Genomic DNA, 18,217 nt, shown 5'->3' with positions numbered 1-18,217 from the left:
TTCATGCTTTTCTTTCGCCCTCTACAATTGTTAAACTATCAACTCTCCCAATAAATGTTGGTCATCCCAAACTTCCAATGCAGGCTTCTTACTTTTAATTTACAATTTTAAATTGGTTTACTCTTTTCGGTCAAAAATCAGGAAATATTTACACATTTTTCATTTTCAAGATCCATTATTGTTATGGAATTTAATGACCAGATTTATTGTGAACCCTCATATGCAAAATATTGTTTCTTCTATTTTATTTAGTCTTCATTTCAGTTGCTTTTCAGGCTACCACTTCTAATTGGAAAGATGCCAGCAAACATTCTTGTACGGCATGGTGGAAATTCATCTGCTCTATGCATCTCATTGAAAAGAACAAGTTACTTCTTACCTTGTAACGTTCTTTCGATGGGATGTTCCTCCGACGTATTCCTTATCTTAGATATCTCCTTCCAGCTTTGCTGGCCTCGGAAAATTTTTCTCTAGAGGGCGCTGCGCGTCGACGTCCACCGAGTCGATGTCCCTCGACAGCCGCCGTATCGACGTCGACGTCATCCTGCCTATAAAGGCCGCGCGCAGCTTCCGTTGCTCAGTTCCGTTTTGTAGCCCACAGTTTTTCTGTCTGGACTAGACTAATCACCCTGAAGGAGCGTAAGCTGCAACAAGGGAAGTAGTACTGCGGGGATGGATGGGAAGGTCGATAAGGAATACGTCGGAGGAACATCCAATCGAAAGAACGTTACAAGGTAAGAAGTAACTTGTTCTTCTAAGGGATTGTGTCCTCCGACGTATTCCTTATCTTAGATAGGCTCCCATGGCAGTATTCTGTTATTGGAGGTGGGAGTACTGACTTCATGCTTCCTTTTATTGATGAATAGAGTGCAATACTGCCCTTCCAAACATAGTCTCTTGACTGGAGGAGGAATCCAAGTTGTAAAATTGTGTAAAGGTATGACGGACGACCATGTGGCAGCCGCACATATGTCTTTAATCGGCACTCCTCTTTTGAGGGCCGATGAAGCTGCAATACCTCTGGTCGAATGAGCCCTAAGATTTTGAGGGGGCTCTTTTCCTGCCAGTTTATAACATTCCAAAATGGCTAGAATGATCCATCTGGAAATGGTCTGCTTAGTTATCGGTAACCCCAGCTTGTGACCTGCATAGCCTACAAACAGCTGGTCTGCTTGTCTTATCCTGGCCAGTCTACTGATGTAAAAACTTAAAGCCCTTCTAGGGTCCAGCCTGTGTAACCTCTCTTCCTCTTTTCCCGGATGAGGAGGAGGATAGAAAGATGGCAGGGTAATCTTCTGAGTGATATGGAATTCAGAAACCACATGTGGGAGGAAATTAGACTTCACTTGCAGGACAACTTTGTCTTTGTGAAAGATTGTATGAGGGGGTTTACAAGAAAGAGCTTGGAACTCGCTCACCCTTCTAGCAGATGTAAGTGCCATTAATAAAACAGTTTTAAGGGTAAGAAATCTTAACTAACAAGAATGGAGTGGTTCGAAAGTTGTACCCATCAGGAAAGTTACGACTAAGTTTAAATCCCATAGGGGAACCTGGAATGGTCTTGGGGGATAAACGTTAGTTAACCCCTTTAGAAACTGTATTACCAAGGGTAACTTGAAATAGGATGGTTCTTCCGCAGTGCGCTTAAAGATGGATAGCCCTGGGAGATAGCCCTTAATGGTGCCAACTTGAAGGCCTGAATTCGCCAAATAGAGTAGGAAGGACAAAAACATTGGTGTACCACGTGAAAAAGGGTCCATATTCTTTGCTCTACACCAGCTACAAAATCTGTTCCAATGGCAGCGGTATAAAGACTTTGTTGCTGGCCTCCTTGCCGAAAGCAACACCTCCATAACATCATCAGAGAGGTCCCAATCCTTGTACCTCAGCCTTTCAGAAGCCAAGCGTGAAGGTTGAGGGTTTTGATGTCTGGATGGAGAAGCTGACCTCCCTTCTGTGAGAGTAGATTCTCTCTGAGTAGAAGTCGAATTGGAGGGCAGATGGACAAGTCTAGAAAATCCGGTTACCAAGTTCTCCTGGCCCAATCCGGGGCAATTAGGATCATGGTTTTCTGGAATCTTCTCAACCTCCTGATCATTTGAGGAATGACAGGGACCGGTGGGAATGCGTACAGAAGCGGAAACTCCCAGTCCACTATGAACGCATCTCCCAGAGCTCCTCTCGGGGGAAATTCCCTTGAACAGAACAGATCGCACTTCCTGTTGACACTGGTGGCGAACAGATCCACCTGAGGGGTTCCCCAAAGGGCGAAGATCTCTTGAAGGACTTCCTGAGCTAGTTCCCACTCGTGGGAGACTGCTCTGCCTGCTCAGAGCGTCCGCTGTCAAGTTCTTCTCTCCGGCTAGGTGAGCTGCCGATAGAGATTGCCCAAAACCAGAGCTGCATCGCCTCTCTGCACAGGGGTAGTGATCCTACGCCTCCTCTTTTGTTGAGGTAATGCATGGCCACTGTGTTGTCCGTCATTATCAGGACATTCTTCCCTTATACAGCTGGCAGGAAAGCCTTCAGCGCAAGTCTGATGGCCCTCAGCTCCAACAGGTTGATATGTAGTCTGGACTCCGATGGAGACAAACGCTGCTGATGGTCAAGTCGTTGGTGTGGGCTCCCCACCCCGTGAGTGAGGCATCCGCGACTACTGTTATCTCCGGCCAGGGTTGTCAAAACTGTTCTCCTTTCAGAATGTTCTCCTGACAGGCCCACCACCCAAGGTCTCGAGCCACCCTGTCGGGAACCTGAAGAAGATCTGTCATTCTTCCTGAGAATTGTGACCACTGAGTCCTCAGTGCCCACTGGAGGGATCTCATTCTCAGACGAGCCTCTGGCACTAGGAAAATGCAGGATGCCATGAGGCCTAGCAACCTCAAAAAGTCGAAGGCTGGGAGACGTTGAGCATTGAGATCTCACCTCTGGTGGCGAGGCTTTTCCCAGGGAAGTGTCCAGGATCGCTCCGATGAACTGGAGTCTCTGCGATGGTATCATTTGTGACTTCTTTAAATTGAGGGAGAAGCCCAGTCTGTGAAGGGAGTGGCAAACGTGATTTAGCTGGATCTGAGCTTGTTCCGAAGATACAGCCCTGATCAACCAATCGTCCAGGTAGGGGTAGACGTGAATCCCTTCCCTCCTTAGACTTGCAGCCACTACCGACATTAACTTGGTGAAGACCCTCGGGGCGGAGGTCAGCCCAAATGGCAGCACTCGAAATTGATAATGAGAGTTGCCAATTGCGAACCTCAGGTATTTCCTGTGTTTGAGATGGATAGGCACATGGAAATAAACGTCCTGAAGGTCCAGAGATACCACCCAGTCCTGGAACTGAAGGGCCTGAAGGATCTGAGAAAGAGTGACCATCTTGAATTTGTCTTTCCTGAGGAATTTGTTCAATTCTCGCAAGTCCAAGATGGGTCTCAGTCCTCCGTCTTTCTTTGGAATGAGAAAGTAAGGGGAGTAACCAGCCCTTGTTCCTCTCCGGTACAGGTACCGGTTCTATGGTACCTCTCTCTAGCAGGTCTAAAATTTCCTGCAAGAGGAGCGGATCTGGAGCTTTCTGAGAGCTGATCCCCGGTGGATGACTGAGGTATGCGTAGGAGAGGCAGGCAGTAACCTTGGGCAACTGTTTCCAATGCCCAAGCATCTGACGTGATAGCCTGCCATTCCGCCAGATGTGGAGTTAACCCTGCCTCCTACAGGTGTCTTGTGAGGGAAGTCCTCAGAGTGGTTTTGGGGCGGCTGATGCAGATGCCGATGGTAAAGAGGCACCTGCTGTTGCTGCGGCTTTTGAATATCTACCCCGTCCACCTCGGGTAGTTCTTTGTCCCCCTTTGTGCTGGTCGTCCTCTACCTCTTCCGAATGCGGAGTAGAAGAGAAAGGACTTGCCCCTCGCAGAGGTTCCTGTGGGACGAAAAGGTGTCCGACGGATCGCAGCGGCTAGGGATTTTGCTGCTGTCTTTGATGTTTGCAGCTTTTCTAAACTGTCATCCGCCTATTTCCCAAACAAAGAAGAGCCATCGAATGGCATGTTCAAGAGCCTGGCTTGCACATCTGGGGCAAAACCAGACTTTCTCAACCAAGCAAATCTCTTGGTTGTTGTACTTGCCGCCATTGCTCTGCTGATACTGTCAGCCGAATCAATGCCCGTCTGGAGGGATTCGCACATAGCGTCTTTACCGTACTGTATGATATTTAGGAACGCCTACCTCTCTTCTCCCTCCAGGATGCAGTCAGATGCTGTAGAAGCACACTCCCAAAGTGTATGGCTGAATCTAGCAAGGGTGCAAGTAGCATTATCAGATTTTAACGCCATGCTACATGCCGAAAAAAATTTCTTTGCCATAGCATCATATTTCTCATCGTCCCTGTCCTGAGGGACGGTAGGGTAAGCAGTCTTGACATCAGTAGAAGATGCTGCTTGTACCACCAGACTTTCTGGGGATGGGTCTTGACAAAAACTCCGGGTCTGCAGAAGATACCCTGTATTTAGTAGACAGTTTTTTATTTACTGCCAGAACGGCAGCTGGGGTTTCCCAGTTCGTCATGATTTTCCTCTGAAGAGCTTTATGAAAGGGCACTACAGGATCCTCCTGTGGACCTTTATCAAGAATATCCGTAAGGTCATCTTGTTGGAAAGCCTGTGAAGGTGTTGACCACCCCATAAATTCTGTGATCCTGGCCATTAAGGCTCTATAGGGGGTTTCAGCATGCTCCCCCGGGTCTGGCCTAGCGAACTCCACCTCAGGGGAAGTGTCTAACCCACTTGCCTCATGTAAGGAATCATGGAGATCCTTTAACCTGCGTTCTTCTGAGGATAACTCCTCTTGAACTGGGGTTGCAGGTCCCTGCAACTCAAATGTGTCTTCTTGGTCAGATAGTTCTCCCTCTTCCATAATTGAGGACATAGTTCTCAATTGTTCTGAACTCACAAAGGGTGTGAAAACCATCTCCAAGGCAGAGGGTGCCAAACTTGTAATTGGCCTCGAAAACGTCGATGTCGTCGACGTCTAAGGCTTCGGGCGTGGCGTCGAAAACAAAGGCGGAGGCCTCGAGGTCCTCGACAGAATTGGGATTCTGCTCAAGGAAGTCGACAATCTCGACGCCATCGAGGACCTGGGGACAGCCACTGGGTGCGTCGCAACCTTGACTTTCCTTGGTTTCGACGCCGGTGTCGAAGATGGCGTCGAGTCGAAAGACCCGTGTGTCGAAGGTCCCTTCGACAAAGGCGTCGAAGACACTGACCTCGGCGTCGACGGAACCTTCGAAGAAGGTTGAGGTCATAGCCTTACTCGAGGGTTTGTGACACGCTCGAGAAGCTTCCTTTGCCGGGTACTGCGACTCGCGGCTTTTTTGACCTTTGGGTCTTTCGACCAGAGCATCGCTCTCGGCAGTTTGAGGGGGTTGAGGCCGCTTCCTCGAAGACGCTCATCATATTTTTGCGGAATTCCTCCCATTCAGCCCAGGAACTATGTTTCATGGGGCAAGGGATTCTCTTAGGAGAAACAGAAGAAGAGGACGGCGGAGAAGGGAGATCTTCGACGTCTCCTCTTCAAGTGCTTCGATCTCGAGGAGTGATGGGACCCACTCCGAGACCTGGAGCGCGAATGGTGACGAGGAGACGAATGTCTCGACTTCGTCGAGGAAGAAGAAGCTTTTGAAGCCTTCCCCCTATGCTCCTTCAGGGCCTTAGCTGTCATGGACATACAGTCCTCGCACTCCGAACAATGGTGTTCAGCTCCCAAACACCACAGACAAACTCTGTGAGGGTCAGTCAGCGACATCTTTTTCACACAGTCTCGGCATTTTTTGAAGCCGGACCGAGGGGTTGCCGGTTCCGACGAGGAAGCCATCGAGTATGGATCGAATATCTCGAGGTAAATAGGATAAATTATCTACGAAACTGAGCAACGATATTCCGAGGCACTGAGTAAGCGCGGAAAAACGGAACTGAGCAATGGACGCTGCGCGGCCTTTATAGGCAGGATGACGTAGACGTCGATACGGCGGCTGTCGAGGGACATCGACTCGGCGGACATCGACGCGCATAGCCCTCTAGAGAAAAACTTTCCGAGGCCAGCAAAGCTGGAAGGAGATATCTAAGATAAGGAATACGTCGGAGGACACAATCCCTTCGAAGGTTCATGCTTTTCTAATAACCTGGGTAAGTTTAAAAAGTGAAAGAATTTATCAATATCTAACCCGTTCTAAGTAAATTGTTGCACTGCTCTTTGAACTTGTCCTCCCCTTTCCCTCATGTCTTGTCTCATCTGTCTCCCTTGTTGGTCTATAACATCTATTTAGATTCAAATTTGTAATAGTTATCATTAATTCCTGTTACTGAACTATTTACTAAAATGTAATCTATTAAACATTTCATTGTACTGATCCAGTTCGCTTATGCTGCTTATATATGCACTAATGTGGGTAACAAATGTTTTTAAAAATGGCAACTGAATAATTTCATATACAGCCACTAAAACTATAGATGTATTACTCAGACGCACCAACCCAAAAAGAGCAGATAGATCTATCCCCGGATCACAGCGCCAAAAGGAATGCCTCGCACATCCACACAATCTTCCAGGCAATGCAACTCTCCAGAGCAACTGACGAGCAGACCTACCCTTGGAGTACCAATTCACACTAATTAAGTTGAAGGTAAAGTGTCCCAAGGTGCAAGACCAGAGAACGAACAGTGATCTGTTGTCAAAAAGTCAGACAAATGTGCATATCACTGGTCCGCATAAATAATGGCACAGACAAGCTAAAAAAAATTAAAAAAAAGATACATTTTCAATCGCACCTCCATAACTTTGGAAGGCACCACTTTCAACCGACTTTGGTCCTGGGATGAGAACTTCACAGATTACATTTTAAAGCATTAACTGCTGCCAGGTTGGGCAATTAAGCCTTCTCTACTCCTGCACCACCTTCTTTGCCACTTCCTGAGTGTACAATAAACTTGGAGAACGTTTAGGCAGGAAATGTAGCCTTAGTAACTGACAGTTCTGCAACAGGGAGGGGAGGATGGCAACCAAAGAGCTTGTCCTCCCATTATTTTTAACATCATTGTTAAGGAGAATTCTCAGAAATGTGCCAATGTCTCTCTATCTTAGAGACACCCAGCACTTTTGCTGGACTCTAGGACTTTTTTTATTTTCAACCTGGAGAGAGAGACCTTTTTCACACACTCATGTATTTTTTCTGTGATTTAACACGGTTTTTGGTTTTGGAGTTGACAAACTCCATAGACATCGTCTTTGCATTGTGACAGCACCTTCAGGGCAGTGGCACAGGGAAGTCCCTTAGATTTCCCAAAGGTTTAAACAACTTCTCTTGGGGAAACTGGTCCAACAGCAGTGAAGTGAAATTGACTACTTACAATTTGTAACTTTTTAGACCCAGCACACACACAATATTACCATGGGGTGCTGGAGGTGTTACTTAGTATCCCCTTTGTCTAGTTTCTCATGTAACATTTTTATGTTACCCTTTCTACAATTAATGGCTGGTGGCAGTGGTTTACTTTTAACTGCCATTGGGAGTTTTTACTGAGGGCTGCGTTTATTTAGTCAAAATGGCCCCGGTTTTTTCTCGCCATTTCTTGCCGGGAAGGTCCTTCTTGAGATTTACTCTGCACCCCAAACCATGTTTGGTCCCTTTGTTCGTTTTGTCTTTTCACGAGTGAAGCCTGCCTCTGGCTCCAGTATGTCTGGCAGGGGCAGGAAGTCAGGGAGGTGCTCGAAACTCCCTGTGCTTAATCCCCTTGGTTACGGGAATGCACCCAAAGGTGATTGGCCGGCTGGCTTGTCCGGCAAGGACACTCACCCTGCTGTGTAATTGACAGCTAGGCTGGAAAACCTGCATAAAAGGCAAGGCTTTTTGGCTTGGAAAGCAGTCAACCACTGGAGGAAGGAATCCAAAGAAGAACTTGGAAGAGACACCTGCTGCAACTCCTGGACCGTTGGTTTGCCTGGTGAAGCCCTGCTGCTGTGCTGAAGCTCTGAATTCACGTCGACTAGAGAAGCCCTGCAAGGACAACTTCTCCCCTCGAGTTGATAGGACGAATCTACTCCAGAGTGAACTTGTTTGGACATCCTCTTGCTGTACTTCCACTGCTGCTGGAACCGAAGTGCCAGGGAGAGGAATACCAAAGGGAGTGCATAACTTAAGTCAGACGCAAGCTTGTGGAAGATCCTCCGGACTCCCAGTAAGCAGGACTGACCAAGCCTGAGCCACCTCAACTGTGCGGGACCCCAGATGCGAGGAAAGTCCAGAGTGGTATCAGAGTCCACAATGGTGCTATTTGCTGAGACGCGAAGAACTGAAAATCGTGAAGGTCAGCTGAATAGAAGTTTGTCCTTTTCGGCTGCTGATTGTCCCATTGCAAAGCATGAACCCCCAGAAGTCCTCTCTCTTGTCCCCACGACTGAGGCACATGAGCAAAAGGATCTGCAGAGCTGCACAGGAACAGAAGCCAGTTGGAACCATTTCTTCTAACCAACGGTACTGTAAAGTTTGAGCGGACTTACCTCTCGTTGTAGTCTTACTTGATCTCAGTTGAGACTTGTCTTGGTTGCATCTTCTACCTCTCACAAGCCTCACAGCTTGTGACCCTACATTGGTTCTACTTTTTCCTACAAAGACTTCCAAAACATTCTGCAAGACATTTACTTACCTGCAAGAAGTGCTTCAGCTCACCTAGACTTTTTCCCAATTGACATTGGCTGGCCTGGCTCCCTGAATGACCTCTACTCCGCTTGTGTATTACCTTCCCTTCTGGAAAGGATTCATTTACTTTGCATTGGGGGGTTCAAAAGTACTTACCTGCTTCAGAATATGTACGAGATCTCTTGTGCCATCTCAAATGGGATTTGCTGATTTAGAGAAACCAAGAGTGTTTATTTTGGTGTGTATTTGTGTGTTACTATTATATTGTTCCTTCTGAAGAAGGCTTATTCAAAAACTTAAATTAATAATTGTTTAATCAAGAAACCTTGAGTGTAAGTGTTTATTTGGATACTTGTTACTGTGAATCTCTGTGTAACCACCCTACTGCTCACATTGACCCCTCTTGAGATGAGCCTGGCTGCTCAGCCACACTACCAACCTGTCTAGTACAGACTTGTACCAAAGGTTGGGTTCCTATTGCCAAGAGGTGAAGGTTGTTTTAGTCCACCCAAAGGGTACTGCTCCAAATCTTGCCTAACAATGAATAGCACCTCTGTAAGCGCCTTACAAAAATGGAAGGACCTACTGCCATGGTACAATGGCATGTACCATTATCAGAGAAAATTCTTTTATCGACTAAGGATCTAAAAGGTTCTCCATACAATACCATGGAATTGGAGGCTTTGGGTAGTAAGGTTTATAGGTCTTTTACCTAACGGGTTACAGCTTGAGAAAATGCGCTCATTACTATTTTTAGGGTCGGACACAAGCACTCAGCATTTACAAAAACTCCAAATATTTCAATTGCAACTGAGAAGTACATGCCTTCATTCCTGCACATAATTCTCACTTTGGTTTAGAAAAAAAAAAAGAATCAGTGCCACAAATGATTGCAATGGTTCATACATTACCGGTTTTCTTTCTCTTCAATGTCCCCTGTACTGTTTAGTCTTCGAGGAGCAATGGATGCAAAGTAGCTCTTGTCCTTATCCTGGTAAAATTTATGAACAGAAAAAACATACAAGGCATTTTAGGCAACAGTGGGCTACAGGAAATTATAATGTAATGGGGCTCACAATATCCCATAAAACCAACAGTTGATAAAAATCATTTGTTATTGTTTTTAATACACATTTTCAAAACAGTTTGACTCAAAGAGCTATACCTAAACAATTCTCTGATCATTTGTAGGTGAGATAAAAATAGGCATCAATGCAGAGCTTTAAAAGCATGCGACAAATGTTTATTTTAGGATTCATTTTTGCAATTTTGAAGGTCAAACATTTAATGGAAATTCACATGTTACAGACAGCCTCGTAAAAAAGGCAAGCAATTTTGAATAATCAATACTCCCAATTCCAAACCTGGGTAGTGCCCCTCTAGATGAGGCCCCCAGGGTGCATAAAATTACATCTCAGTGTTGCTTGATGAGAATGCCTCCCGTGAAACTTAAAATACACAACAGTGCAAAAAAAGTAGCCAATAGGCTCATGACGGATGTTTGAACCATGAGGTGGCGATATGGAACAAGTTACTTATTTGTAACTGTTGTTCTCCAGCATGGGTCTGGCATGGATTCACATGCTCATGAATATTCCCCGTCAGGCTGGGAATCCTCGGTAAAGAAAAATCAGCATCAGTTTCGTTTCTGATCCGTCTTTCGTAGTAGTAACCAATCACTGATCTCTGCGTCATACTGACCACAGCCAATGACTGCCATCAGCCTAAGCCCCGCATCTGGCAGCCATCTTCAGATTTGGTAGCACGTGAAGTGGCAGTATGACCAAGTGAAGAGCCGCAGAGGGGTAGGCGGGAGAGTTCGCATGTGAATCCATGCCAGACCCATGCTGGAGAACAACAGTTACAGGTAAGTAACTTGTTCCTTCTCCAGAATGGGGTCTGGCATGGATTCACATGCTCATGAATAAAAGAATACATAGCAGTACACACATGCACAACCACGGGAGGTGGCAAAGGCTCAACATTAAGCATTACATCCAAAACTCAACATTAAGCAATTCTTACCTCCTCACCAGGCTCACCTTAGGCGAACAGATTGCGCAGCACTGCTTGGCCGACCCTGGACTCCTCCCTGGAATCCCGATCGACGCAGTAGAATTTCGTGAAGGTGTGCGTCTACCTCCACGTAGCAGCCCTGCAGATGTCCAGCAAGGGCACACCAGATAAGAATGCCGTGGTAGCTGCGATCGCTCTGGTGGAATGGGCTCTCGGACGGCCAGGCAGCGGTCGGTTTGCCAACCAATGACAGTACATGATGCAGCCGGAGAGCCATCTGGAAATGGAAGCCTTCGAGAGAGCCTTCCCCTGATTGACAGGTCCAAAGTTCACAAAAAGTTGTGACGTCTTCCGAAAACTCTTTGTGCGGTCCACGTAGAACTTCAGCGCTCTAGCCACATCCAGCGAGTGCAAAGTCCTTTCAGCCAGCGACGAAGGCGAGGGGAAGAAAACAGGCAACGCCAAGGGTTCGTTAAGGTGGAAGTCCGACGGCACCTTGGGCATGAAGGAGGGGCGCGTCCTGAGCACTACCCTCGTGTCGTGAAAAGTCAAGTACGGGGGCTTGCAGGAAAGGGCCTGGATCTCTCCCACCCGTCGTGCGGAGGTGATGGTCACAAGAAACGCTGTTTTCCACGACAAGAACTTCAACGGAGCTGAGTGCAGAGGCTCGAACGGAGGTCCCATGAGCTTGGTCAGCAACACGTTGAGCTCCCACGCCGGGGCCTTCACCGGAGGGAACGATCTGAACAGTCCCTTCATGAATTCTTTCACCAGACGATGAGACCACAAAGACGTCCGTCCCGTGGTTCTGGTGTATCGGGAGATCGCAGCAAGATGAATCTTGATGGAAGCGTGCGCCAGTCCAGCCTTGGCCAGCGTCAGCAGGTACGGCAGTACTTGAGGAGCTGTAATCCGTAGAGGGTTAATCTGTGCGTGGCACCAGACAGAGAACCTCTTCCATTTGTGTCCGTAGCATTAAAGAGTGCAGGACGCCCTGGCCTTTGCAAGAACCTCTCTGCAGTCGGCCGGTATGTCGTAACCTCCAAACTCTAACGCTGCAGGAGCCAGGTCTGCAAGTTCAGCGACTTCGGGTAGTGCTGGAGGATGGCGCCTCCTTCCGTGGAGAGAAGTTCCGCGTCCACTGGCAGCTTGATTGACGGGGACGCTGACAAGCCCAGAAGGTCCGGGAACCATATCTGCCTCGGCCAGGTGCGACGAGGATCATCCTGCACCGTGACCTCTTGAGCTGTTGATGAGCCGGATCAGCAGCGGCAATGGAGGGAACGCATATAGGAACAGGCCCTCCCAGGGGAACAAGAAAGCATCGCCCATGCTCCTCGGCTGGGGAAACCTGCTGGCAAACCTCCGGCACTTGGAGTTCGTCGCGAACAGATCGATCTGGGGTGTGCCCCACCGTCGGAAGAGGCGGTCCACTAGATCCTGTCGTAGTTCCCACTTGTGGCACGAGCGCAGCTCTCTGGTGAGCGAGTCGGCGATGGTGTTTTTTATCCCTGCCAGATGAAACGGCACCAGAAACATCCCTTGGGCGACGGCCCAATGCCACAGATCCTGAGCCTCCTTGGACAGGGCTTGGGATCTGGTACCACCCTGCTTCCTGATGTAGAACATGGTGGTGGTTTTGTCGGTGAAGATCCTCACCACCTTGCCCTTGAGGGACGGAAGAAAGGACCTGAGGGCCCAAAACACTGCACGGAGTTCCAGGACGTTGATATGGAGGGACTTCTCCGTCGGCAGCCAAAGGCCGCTCGCATGTAGATTTTCGGTTTGTGCTCCCCACCATTCCAGAGAAGAATCCGTGGTCACGGTCTTCTGGTGGCCTGGGGTCTGGAAGTCCATGCCCACCGTCAGATGCGCGCGGGTGCCCCACCACCGGCTCGCTCGTCGGAAGCTCTCGTCGAGTGTGATCCTGTCCTCGAAGCTGCCCGTCGTCTGGATCTAGCGAGCGTCCAGGAACTCCTGTAACAGGCGCATCCGAAGCCTGCACAGACGGATGAGATAAATGCAAGAAGACATCATTCCGAGGAGGGACTTGATGGACCTCACCCTGGCCTCGTCCGCAACCAGCATCCGCTGCACCTTGCCCAAGATGGCCCTCGTCCTTTGCTCCGACGGAGAGGCAAGAAGCGCCACTGTGTCGAGCTTCGCTCCCAGAAACAGTGCGTCTTGAGTGGGCACCAGGTGGGACTTGGCGTAGTTTATGGAGAATCCCAGGTCTGAGTAGTTGGACGTTCCTCGCTGTGTGCTCCACAGCGAGCTCCTTTGTCTTTGCTCGGATGAGTCAGTCGTCCAGGTAGGGGTAGACGTGGATCCCCTCCAGGCGCAGCCATGCCGCCATCGGTGCAAGGCACTTGGTGAACACCCTGGGTGCCGACCTCAATCCGAAGGGAAGGGCTCTGAACTGGTACGACGCCCTTGGACCACGAATCTGAGAAACTTACGGTGTCCCTTTAGGATGGGGATATGGAAGTAGGCATCCTCCAAATCCAACGACGACAGGAAATCGCCCTCCTCCAGTTGACCCAGGACGTGCTGGAGGGTGACCAGCCGGAACTTCTGTGCCTTAATGAATTTGTTCAGTCGTCGTAGGTCCAGGATGGGACGCCATCCTCCTGTCTTCTTCTTCACGAGGAAGTATCTTGAGTAAACTCCGGAGCCCCGAAGCCTCTTTGGGACGAGCTTGATGGCACCTTTCTTGAGCATCGCCTTTACCTCCAAGAGAAGTTGAGGGACGTGATGTTCCTTCCTGGCCACGGGGGGGACGCGCGGGCACTTCTTTAGAAACTCGAGCGCCTGACCCTGGGCTAGGGAATCCAGCACCCAACGGTCAGTGGAGATTGACTCCCACAAGCTGACGAAGTTCACCAGCCGGCCTCCGACCGGGGTGCTTCGGTAGGGGCCAGACTCCACGGCCGGTTCAGTCCTGCTTCGACGAGGCTTTGCCGCCTTGTCCTCCTTGGCGATGACGGCGGGGTCCGCCCGACTTGCCTCGTCCCCTGTAGGCTTCCTGTGACAACGAACGGGCTGCTTGACGATAGGTGGAAAATCCGCCGCCGGAACCTTTGGAGGCACCCTGCTTGGCTCCGCCGCTCCGAAAGGGCGGCCGTCGTTGCTGGAGAACACCAAGAGCCCGGGCCGTCTCCGTCTTGATGGCTTGTAGGGAATCGTCCACTGTTTTCCCAAACAAGTTGCTCCCGTCGAACAGCATGTCCAAGACTCTGGTCTGCACGTCCTGACGTAAGTCAGTTGCCTTGAGCCATCCACGCCGTCTAAGGCACACGCCTTTGCCCAACTGGCGAAATCCAGTTTCAGCGATGTCCGTCGCTATCGTAATGGAGTGGTCCGACGCCACTTCTCCTTCCTGCAAGATCTCTAGGGCCTCCGCCCTCGTCATCTGGTAAGAAGTCCAGCAGGGGGGCGATTTTGTACCACAACTCCCTGTCGTAGCGGGCTACGATAGCCAAGGCGTTAGCAGCCTTAATCGTCGTTGCTGCCGATGATATGACTCTGCGTCCCATCGTGTCCAATTTCTTTCCCTCGCCGACCGGCGGAGAGGTTGACGTAGAGGCCGAGGCCCCCCCCCCGCTTTCTTCCTGGCTGCCGCAGAGACGACTGAGTCCGAAGGCACAAGGGGGCCGTGTCCAGGACCCGGTACTTCTTCTCGTACCGATCCCTTCTCGCAGGCGTTGTGGATGGGTTCTTGAGGAGGGCGAGACCCTCATCCCAGATATCGTTCAGTAGAGGTACAGCGAAGACCGTCTTCCTCTTGGTCTCGCGCCGTTGATAAAGGAAACATTCCTTCTTCTCTTCCGGGCAGCTGGAAAAGCTCGGATGCCCTGGCGATCATGGCATGAAACGATCCAATCTCGTCGGGCGGGGAAGCCCGGGGAGGAGGCGACGACGGGAGATCCTCGTCGTAAAACTCGTCGTCTGTGCCCGTCGCAGCAGTGTCTGTCCCCGTATCATCCCCACGGGTCGTGGACGGGGAGGAGGTCTGAGCAGATGGTTGAAAAGGAGGTGGAGGATGAATCCTCTTAGGAGGAGGGCTCCCAGAAGGGCCTGGCTCCGGGTCCCCCGTCGGGAGAGGTTCCTCCGTTGGTGGTAACGGCAATCTCATCCTTATCTCCGAGCATAAGGACTGTATAGCCAACAAAATGGCTGCCGAGTTGTCTTGCGGCACTGGTTGAGGGGAGTCCGACGGGCGGTCAGGAGCCCCGTCGGCACCCTCGACGTTATCGTCGTCTCCTACGTCGGGGTCCCTCCCGACGGGCTGGTCTTCTTCCACGCCAACGCCGTGGCTTAAGACTTTGATCAGCTCCTCCTCAGAGGTTGAGGCCGAATCCACGACGACCTCCCGCCCCCCCCCCCCTTTTTCTTCTCTGTCGGAGGTTTCACGGGGGTCCTGTCGATGGGCATGAAAGAGGACTCCCTCCACGGTTGCCGCAACTGTCTCGATAGAGGCCTTGGCTGGGTGGATTAAGGCTTTCACCACCTTAGGTGCGCTCACCGGCTTCTCCTTGGGGGGAGGGTCACCGCCTCGCTCCCCCTCCGATGGGGCCTTCGAGCTCGACCGGGGTCTCTCCAAGAGCTTCGCCGGGTGCTCAGCCTTCCTCTTACCCGAGCCAGAGCGTTGGCTCTTGGTTGATGGCGCCGGGGAGGATGCGCCCTGCCTGGCGCCCGTAGAGCCCGACCATTCAGCGCTCCCGGTGCCAGCGGACTCGCGGTGCTTGGCCTTCTGTTGGACCCCCGTCGCCGGGGCGCCCTCAAAGGTCTTAGAAGACCGCTCTGACGACGACTTCTTCTCCTCGCCTGACGGGCTCTTCCCTTCCAGCCAGTTGGCGAGACGCAGATGGCGGTCCTTCATGGTCCGCTCCGACATATTGCCGCAAAACGCACAGTCCTTTTCCACGTGCGTCTTGTCCTCATGCAGGCAGTAGAGGCAAAGGGAGTGTTCGTCCTCAAAGACATTTTGAAGCTGGCATCCAAGGCAGACCCTGAACAGCTTTCCGGGCGTCGAGCTTCCTTCTCCTGGGCCATGATCGAGATGGGCCTGAGAAACTTCTGGAGTCCTCCAAAAGCGTGGCTCGACAAAATCTTCACCCTTGAGGGGCGTAGAAGACTCCTACACAGGTCCCCGTTGATCGGATAAAGAAACGGTGGAGCTTGAGGCTCTTTTGACCGAAAAAGAGAACATTTTCCTAAGAAAAAGCGCGAAAAAAGCACTAAAGCCCGAGAGTAATAGCACAAGGATCCCAACACTTGAACGTGCAGTAAAAATCTGAAGATGGCTGCCAGAGGCGGGGCTTAGGGAGATGGCAGTCATTGGCTGTGGTCAGTATGACGCAGAGATCATTGATTGGTTACTACTACGAAAGACAGATCAGAAACGAAACTTATACTGATTTTTCTTTACCGAGGATTCCCAGCCTGACGACGGGGAATATTCATGAGCATATGAATCCATGCCAGACCCCATGCTGGAGAAGTTATGTTAATGTTAAAGGACATTTGTACCACGCACTATCACCATAGTGGTCCCCTGGCGGCTCTGAAAAAGGGAAGGAGAGGGGGTGAGTTAGTGGGAATAAGCTGGAAAAGTGCAAGAGAGCAATGATGTGCTGTTGGCAGCCTCAACCCGGTGGGTCCGTTGGCTGGGCTTGGGGGTTTTTTACGGTCCGTAGTCGTCGTGTGCTGTTGTGCAAGTCTATGTGTGGTTTGTTTTGTTGTTGCATTGTTGTGAAGTTTGTGCGGATTGCTGCGTTTTAGGCTTGTGGTTGTGTTTGGTTAGAGTTTGAGAGGTGTATGCAGAGGGATGGAATGGTTGGTTGGTTGGTTAGTTGGCATTGCTGTCCTTGCAATTATGGGATTCCATCTAGGTGTGGTACATGCTGACATTCACATTTCTATCCAGATGCGATACAGGCTAAAGTTAAGAATTCCATCCGGGTGTGGCACATTCTAACCATAGATTTGTATCTAGATGCGACGCAAACTAGGGTTGAGAATTCTATGTGAAGTGCATGTTAAGAGTCACATTTCTTTCTAGATGCGACGCAAGCTAAAGTTCAGTTCCCTACATGTGTGGCACTAGCATATGCATCACAATGCAACATTTACTATCCATTTACAGTGGTCACAAGTCTTCCTAAGTATGTATTGTTTAAGTCTATGGCAGTCTACGCTATGGAAGTTAAGGTAGAGTGACAGGGGCTTTCTGGAGTAGAGTGATTGCTCTACACCCCACCCATGCCACACACAGTTTTGTTGGTGTCCTCGGCTTCTGTCCTATGTGCAAATGCTTCTAGTTGTGCTAGCAGGTGGACCAAAGTCATTTCAACCCAACTCTCAACTGAAGGAACCAGGTTACTTTCTTTTTTTGGCATTCAAGTCTACCTTGCTTGAACAAAAAGATACATACGTATGATTGACCGATGATTGACTGATGTTACAAAATTTGAGTAACTACAATTTAAACTATTTTGGCAGTATATGGAGAGGATTTGCTGAGTTCTATGCCTTATGTACTTTCCACACATCCAGTTTCATGATTGTTTTGAGTGGCTTCACTTGCACTCATTTATGCCAGCGTTGCTCTAGTACTGGGTTATGCGCATACTGTTGGGGAGAAATGTAATTTCTGTGCCAATTCCCTTTAACCTTAGAGACCCCCAGCTCTTTTGCTGGTTTTAAATTTGACTCCTGATTAAGTGGAGCCTTTTTCTCACTCATGTGTTTTCCTTACTATTTTCTATGTTCCTTACTGTTTTATGGAGTCTGGTAAACTCCATAGGTCCTGCTTTTGCATTGTGACAGCACTTTTTGTACAGTGCCACAGAATCCCTTGGGCTGCTCTCAAATGTTTAACTATATTTTCTTGGGTGAACTACTGTTCCAAGAACAGTAAGATAACCCATGTCTTCGATTTACTTTATGGGTCCAGCAGACACCACCCTATATGGAGTGCTGGGGCATTACCTAGTAATTCATTTAACCAATTCCTCATGTAACATTATGTTACACTAACTCACTTGAATGGCTGGTGGCAGTGGTTTCTTGTTTTACTACCTAGTGACATGTATCTGCAGGCTGATACCTCAGCTGCAGTGCTGCACACGAGGTAAGCATTTTCCAAAAATGGCCCCCCGATATTCTTTTTTCACCATTTCTTATTAGTTTTTTCTAAGCTTTTACTCTTTTTGCATCAGGGTTGATCGATTTGTGTAGTTTGCCTTTGGCAGTGTCTGGAAAGGCAGGAAGTGAGGGATGGTCCTGAAACTTCCCGGTCCTTTGTCTGTAGGTGTGCCTGAGTGAAACCAGCTCCTATTGGCCGGCTGGTTGTCCTGAAAGGACAGCTACCCTGCAGAGTGATTGACAGCCTAGGGCTGTGAAGGAATGGGAACTTGCATAAAAAGCGAGGTTTTTTTTTAGACTAAGCTGAGTTGACCACTGGAGGACAGAATCCAAAGCAGGGGGTGAGAGAAGACGCCAGCAGCAAGCTCCTGG

General features: G+C 49.5%; 1 protein-coding gene across 10 annotated transcripts in view; it reads right to left on the bottom strand.

The window, feature by feature from the left end:
- PPP1R12B (protein phosphatase 1 regulatory subunit 12B) overlaps positions 1-18,217 on the bottom strand; it is a 1,230,188-nt gene that overhangs the window by 851,905 nt on the left and 360,066 nt on the right. For all 10 annotated transcript variants that reach the window (XM_069633610.1, XM_069633604.1, XM_069633603.1 and 7 more), the window contains exon 11: positions 9,592-9,671. In XM_069633610.1, the coding sequence (XP_069489711.1) occupies positions 9,592-9,671 (80 nt within the window). The remainder of the gene's footprint in view (positions 1-9,591; positions 9,672-18,217) is intronic.

Source organism: Ambystoma mexicanum, chromosome 13 (genome assembly GCF_040938575.1).
Source record: "Ambystoma mexicanum isolate Mex_15411 chromosome 13, UKY_AmexF1_1, whole genome shotgun sequence".
In the NCBI taxonomy this organism is placed as follows: domain Eukaryota; kingdom Metazoa; phylum Chordata; class Amphibia; order Caudata; family Ambystomatidae; genus Ambystoma; species Ambystoma mexicanum.
Note: the sequence above shows the minus strand (reverse complement) of the source record. Positions and strands in the feature narration are given on the sequence as shown.